The sequence below is a fragment of the Hippichthys cyanospilos genome, chromosome 20, assembly GCF_059441005.1.
Source record: "Hippichthys cyanospilos isolate Australia breed blue-spotted pipefish chromosome 20, RoL_Hcya_1.0, whole genome shotgun sequence".
Lineage (NCBI taxonomy): Eukaryota > Metazoa > Chordata > Actinopteri > Syngnathiformes > Syngnathidae > Hippichthys > Hippichthys cyanospilos.
In genome coordinates this window covers 1146331-1152964 of record NC_142388.1, presented here as the reverse complement: position 1 = coordinate 1152964, position 6634 = coordinate 1146331, and the positions used below count along the sequence as shown (strand labels likewise).

Sequence of the window (6634 nt, the reverse complement as noted above, 5' to 3'; positions counted from 1 at the left end):
TAACCAGCAAGGTGAGAGTGAAAAATATGATGGGAAAACTCAAATGTAGTAACATAAAAATAAAAAAAAAAAAACATCACATTTACACACTTACAAGCAGTATAAATTTCACTGCTTGATATTAAGTAATTAATGAGACACAATATATTTTGCCCCCCAAAAATACACCTAGATATACAGTAGCACTCCAAATGTATTTCCAAGTTTAATAAATTAGACACTGATGACATAGCACTTTTTTTTTTTTTAAATCTAAAAATGTTTTTTGCGGCTGGGGGTACTTGACTGAAAAATATTTAGAAAGGTGCATTATTGAAAAAAAAATTGAGAACCACCGCTCTAGAATGTTTATCGTCTACTAAAAAAATAGAAGGACGGTGGCTACTACCTGAGTTGTGTCAATCCTCCTCTTCGGCCAGTTCGGTCTCTTTATGAACAACCACTCTGGTGACAGACATGTCAGGATGTTGCTCTTTGGCCTCCTTGATGGCCTGGGCCAATGCCTGCAGTAGTGCGGCACGGCCACAAGGAGGCGGTGGCGAGCATCAGGCAGCCAAGGTGACAAAACAAACAAAATGAAAAAACAAAAAGGACAAGACAAATATAAACGAAATGACAACAGAAGCCAGATGTGCCATCGCTGTTTCACTTTGAACAAGTTCAGCGTGGACATCATTTCAAAATAAAGCGCATTCCAAAGTAAAATTGGATGACTGTTTAATGTGAAAATGTAAGACGCCGGAAAGCGTTTACATTTGTGAAACAAATAAAGCAGTGGAGGGGCCTTTCCATGCAGATCTCAGTATACCGTATTTACATTAAAAGTGGCGCTAATTTGCGTTCAAAATAGTAAATACTATTTTACTTACTATATTCTAAAATATGCTAATGATTGACAACTGACCTTACACAGTAAAGACTATTCTAATTTCCATTAGCAAGTCTAAGGTGTTCCAAAAGGATATATTAGCATTAAGCTAGCAGACTATGACGTAAAAAAAAAAAAAAAGTTTGCCTATATTTAGAAATGTTAGCCTTTAGCTCATCCATGAAGTGAAGTTGGGAGCGCGAGTGACTAGTGGTGAGTGTGTCTGCCTCACAAGTTTTGCGGTTGTGTGTTTGAATCCAGGGATAGGCACTTTTGGAATAAATACGGTATATTTTTTGAGCTAGTGGCCCAAGTGAATATGAAACTTGGTTACACCAAGAGCAGCATGCTCCACGTGTGTCGCCAGAGGTGTCGTCGTCTAACAATCGGCTCAGATGACATCATTTTCCGTGGCTTTGTTTCAGATGATTTGAAATACTTGACAGCCTCATCGAAAGACTGACCTCGTCGTGGTCGATGTCGCAGTCGCCCGTGATGACGATGCGCTTCTCGATTCTGGTCTCCGACAGGCCGCCTTTTAATGTCTGCAACAGCAAATGGAAAGTTACATTCCTGTGTGCGAACAGGGCTGGACTCGAACGTTGGTTCAGTGCGCTCGTTTACTTAAACGAGCATAACGTAACGTGTACCTTGGTGATGTGCGTGGTGGTGGTAGTACACAGAGATTCCGAGGTGATTGTCTGAGCGGTCATCAGAACTCCGGGCTCGCCATCGCCGCTTCCATCCAGCTGGAACAAAACACAAGAAAAAAAAAATGGATTTCTGTTCCTCTGCGATCCGATACCACCTTCGCAACTTTGCCTGTGAAGGGGAAGGAATGAAATGTCATTTCCATTCTCAAGTGAAGAAATGAAGGCTTCAAACGTGGCCAGCGAGACGACGATGTGCCTCCGAATGTGCACCTGTGCTGCCTCGTATGTGATGGTCTTGGTTTCCGTGTGCACGATGGGCACTTCCTTGGTCGCGATCTCGGTCTTCTGGGCTGCAAACGTGTCCGAGATTGTCACCATTTCTGTCTTTACCACGGGCGGCTGGTTAGGGGGCGACAGAAAGATGGGAGGAAGGTTAATACGTGACAAAATGTCAGATTGTTAGAAAGGACAAATACAGATTTTGAGGGAAGGGGGCGGGGCTTCTTGTTAGTCACGGTTGTATCAACTAAATCGAGAAAGTGTACTTGTTCATTTCGCAGCATTTATCCAAGCTGTACAGCTTTCGTAAATATATTATATATGATTTTTTTTTTGTCCAATCAGATTTCATTCTCTGTGTTGCCGTGTCAGTTTAATCTGCCCAGGGCCTTCAAAATCATGAGAGCTGGCCATGCATCGTAAAGGGGAAGCAAACCACAAAGGTCTCTTTACAATTGTACGCGTTATGCAGCCCCACTAGTTTAGACAGTTATCTGATTAATATTGTATTAAACAGAAAAATCAACCTGTTTTGGTCATGTGACTGCTTGGCAACTATGATGTCAGGTAAAATGGCCACCTCCTGAGATGGATAATAAATAGTACACGATGTTATTGAATTCGTTGTATACAAATGCAAAATTAATATGAATTCTTTTTTAGATTAGTGGGGGCGCAAAGAACATATTGTAAAAAAATGTTTTTGTTTTGACTTCCCCTTTAAACTAAATTAGTAATGGGATTTATTGTAGGATTAGTTGTTTTAGTTGCATTGTATAATTGCCAATTTCTTTGACGGAAACATGAATACTATTGAAAGGGATGTGTGTGTGATTTTCCACCAAATACACGCACACAAACTCACAATTCTGACGACGCAGAGCCAATCCAAGATCAGATTTCACAATCACATTGTGGCAAGTTAAAAGCAACGGATAAACAAGAAGGAAAATCTTCGGTGTCGATATGCGGAGGAAAAGAAGAACACGCACCAAGCTAGTGTACAAACAACATGCAAGGGTGACGTTTAGCCGAGTGGGTGGCAGTCTAGTGGTCGGCGCTGATGCGTTGCTATAGCGACAAGCCAATTGACTACGGCACCACTGGGCTAAGAACATCAAAATGCCATCACATGGTCACACACCACACAAATGTTGGCCTAAAAAAAGCATCATGCACTTGACTTGCCCCGTTCGATGTCAAAACACACAAATGCAGGACGGCGAGCGAGGCAGTGAACGCACCGGACATAATGGCCCCTTTTACACAGTCAATAAATGGCAATGGATAAAATCAGGTTAGCTGTTTACGTAGTTTGCAAATAGGAAGTCTAAGCTGTTTCACATTATATGTTAGCATTAAGCTAGCAGACCATAATGAATTTGTTTTGTTGTGATTTTTTAAAAAATTAAACTTGAAAAGAAATGTTTTAATCAGCCCAAGGCGTATAATGTACAAGTGCAAGTACAACTACAATGTTTTTCAATGTAGTCTATTTCATGGATTTGTACAGAAATGCATGCGCCATGTGTGCTAAGGTAGCAGTTGATTGAAGGTCTTTATTAACCGTATCAATGCTAATCTCTGTTAGCTCATTTGTAACATTTCACACATCATTAGCATTAAGCTAGCAGACGTTTTGAGTAATAGTTCTGTGTTTAGCTAAGAAATGTTCCATTTATTTTGTCTAGTTTCATACAGTAAAGGCTAAAAAACTGAGCTTTGATGGAACTTGTGTTCAAATGTTTGAAAAGTGATTTATGCCGTATAACAGTCATGTTTGTAGTTTTTTGTGTGACAGGGTTCCTGTCACCCTGCCCAGTTACTCAGTGCCAGTAAAAGCAATCTATACCCCCTTAGACCATGAAAAAAGTACCATTAAACTCGTTTTAGGTTGACCTTTCATTTAAAGAGTAAAAATATTTTATGACTGTTGAAAAGCTCCTTAGTGTGTTTTAATAAGTGTAAATGAAGGGCCTTCAGTTACAATGCAATTTTGATGCTTCTATGTAGCAATAAAATATCTTTTTTTGTAGGACGCTTCCAGGACTTAAGGGGCCTAAATAGCAACGTTGAAGCAGGAAGGGGGGCGGCACCGGCGGGAAGGGGGAAAAAGAAAGCACATTTTGGCGGAATGTGGGCTTTGGTGAGTCTGGAAAGCTCCGCAGGTGGCAAACCCTGACTTTACCTGAGAGCAACAAATAACCTGCGGGCGCGCGTCCACCACCGTGGCCTCGCCGTTCACTTTGGGCGCTTCCTCTTTGGGAGCCGCAGGCCGGGTTTCGGTTTCTTCGTGCCAGGTCGGACCATTGGGGGCATCGTCGGGTGCGGCTGTGGCTTCTTCTGCCTTTTTTTCTTCCTCCGGTTCAGCAAACTGGGTGGGCCGGCTAAGCTCCACCGACTTCCCTTGCTCCTCTTCTTCCTCTCTCTCCTCGGGGATTCGGGTGCGAGAGATGGACACGGGTACGTTGGGGTGATATTCCGCCTCCTCGTCGCTTTCGCTCTCCGAGGAAACGCTCTGTCTCTGCTTCAACTTTTTCTTGTGCGCGCCCTCATCCGCTTTTATGTGTTCCTCTGGGACCACGGCTTTGGTGGCAATCTCTCGCACCACAACAGTTTCTTCAATTTCAACTTCCGTCGTCTAAACACACACGCACGGGCGTACACGGAGTGCACACGCACACATGCACACACAAAATGAGGTGCACACACATACACAGCATGGGAGACAAAAACAAAAGCAAAATGTGATCATTGCACATAAAATTATGGGCAAGGAAAAAAAGACGTTACGGGAAATTTGTTACGCTGGTGGACACAATGGAGTTAAAAAACAACAACAGGACATTCGGATGGCCGCCGTGCAAATGGGAAGCTGCATTAGACAGGAAAAGGAAACGGAGTGAAGGTTAGAGCACCTTGAAAGGTTCTTTGGTGTCGCCGTTATCTGTTGCCGAAACTGTGGCTTCTGTCACAGGAGCCTGCGTCACACACACACACACGCACAGGCATCAACCACGCGCGCATTTTTCACACCGCCTGCCCCTACATCGATGGCCGCAAGCAGAGTATATCTCGAATCTCAAAATGTCATCCGATCCAGATAGAGGAACAAAGAAAACAAATGAACACCGTCGAGTACAGTAAATGCCACAAGAACGGCAAGCGATGTTTTGAGAGCGGACATGCACGTAGTCCATACGGACAGGTTAACGCAGGTCCGGAAGTGACGTACCGCTGCGGGGGGCTGCTGAACGCGCGCGGCCGTGGCAGGAGAGGAGGTGATGCGCTTCTCCCACAGGTTGTGTTGCGGAGGGGAGGGAGGGGGCGCCTCCATAAATGAGCGCTTGAGCTCGCTAACGCTAGCCTGGTGTTTCAGTACTTCCTCTTGGGTCTTATTGTGATCCTGACGTAAGGGAGGGAGGGGGGAGATGGGGGGTTACGTTTGGATGGGGGTGAAGGCGGGAAGAGCAATAAGGGGTGGGAGAAAGAGGGATGGGGGGAAACATTTGGTCAGGAAGCTTCGGATGTCAAGACCGACGCCGTATTTCACTCTGGCTGCGAACGACTTTCAAATAAAGGTGAAGGACTTGTGATGGTGATTGCTTGTGCTGACCAGAGTGAAACAGGACGTCCGCCATTTTGTTGAACTTTGTATTTGCATTGGAGGTGATCGCGGACATTGTTTTGGATTACCTAACAACATATCTTGCTTTCTATATATATATATATAACAACGCAACCAATTTTCCATGATATTTTGATGCGCATTTGTAGCAAACTGTGGTATTTATGAAGGTAGATTGTTACCCATGTCTATCTAATACTTCAATTTCTATGCTATGGGTCGTCCTTCACGATCATCTCCATGTTGCATTATGTATTTCTGCTTGTTTTAGTTGGTTAGCGATTTGCTAATCACTCGCCAATCATCATCAGACAGCGGGAAGAGCAAGTTTCCCTTTTTTTGGGGGGGGTTACTGAGGCGGGGTTAGTCGGATTAGTCCTCCAAACCGTCCAGTCATCAAACACTGCAGACCACGCTCTGGCGACAACAGCATTCCGCATGCATGCTTCACGCGCAAAGGCCTGTTCACCGAGCAGCCGTTGGGACGACTTGGGAGTGATGAAAACTTTCAAAGCAGAGGTGGCAAAAAATTTCAACTCCATTTTTTTATTCATCTACATCAAGCGAATTGTCTTGGTCATTTCTATGGGGACAACTTTGTCATTTCCACCAGGATCCCGATATTGCAGCCTACAATACAGGCCAATATCGATCTGATCCAGGAAGAAAAATGTCAAACTGATCTGCCGGCAGACACGAGGAAAGGAACTTGGAAATATTTCCACCGGGGAAGCCAAAATTCCGGGCAACATTTCAGTCATCCAACGATTATTGGATTATCAAAACCAATAAATAATTCGGTAGTCAAATTTGTTGATTAATCAATGCAACTAAAATGAAATTTTGACACTTGATCAGATGCTAGCTAGCTCCTAAACAATAATTTTGGTGATTTAAGGCAGGCGTACAGATAAAATGATTAATCAAGCTTGTTTTGTTTTTTTTATATATATATAAGTTCACTAAACTAGAGGAGTTGAATGAGTGCTTCTAACTTTTAAAACCACCGCTAGTCTACCACTTTTCCATTTTCCATCTCCAAGTGAAGCTGTCCCAAAATGGCCGCGGCGTGAATTTCAGACCATTGCGCCCTGCGACGATCTGGCAACGCAAACGTGTCCGTGGAGCAAGACAGCGAGCATGCAAACGTGAGAGGGCGGCGGTGCCATTCCGGCGCAATCTAGCGCCCGGCAAAGCCGCCCGGAC

At 43.9% G+C, this 6634-nt stretch overlaps 1 protein-coding gene across 10 annotated transcripts in view; it reads right to left on the bottom strand.

Moving 5' to 3' along the window:
* epb41l2 (erythrocyte membrane protein band 4.1-like 2) overlaps positions 1-6634 on the bottom strand; it is a 35411-nt gene that overhangs the window by 1823 nt on the left and 26954 nt on the right. For 5 of the 10 annotated variants that reach the window (XM_088402821.1, XM_088402813.1, XM_088402811.1 and 2 more), the window contains 7 exons: positions 5036-5206; positions 4719-4781; positions 3989-4441; positions 1792-1920; positions 1519-1617; positions 1333-1413; positions 389-503 (listed from right to left, as the gene is read on the bottom strand). In XM_088402821.1, the coding sequence (XP_088258947.1) occupies positions 399-503; positions 1333-1413; positions 1519-1617; positions 1792-1920; positions 3989-4441; positions 4719-4781; positions 5036-5206 (1101 nt within the window). In that variant the 3' untranslated portion in view covers positions 389-398. The remainder of the gene's footprint in view (positions 1-388; positions 504-1332; positions 1414-1518; positions 1618-1791; positions 1921-3988; positions 4442-4718; positions 4782-5035; positions 5207-6634) is intronic. The other 5 variants (XM_088402815.1, XM_088402819.1, XM_088402817.1 and 2 more) reach the window with 5 other exon arrangements.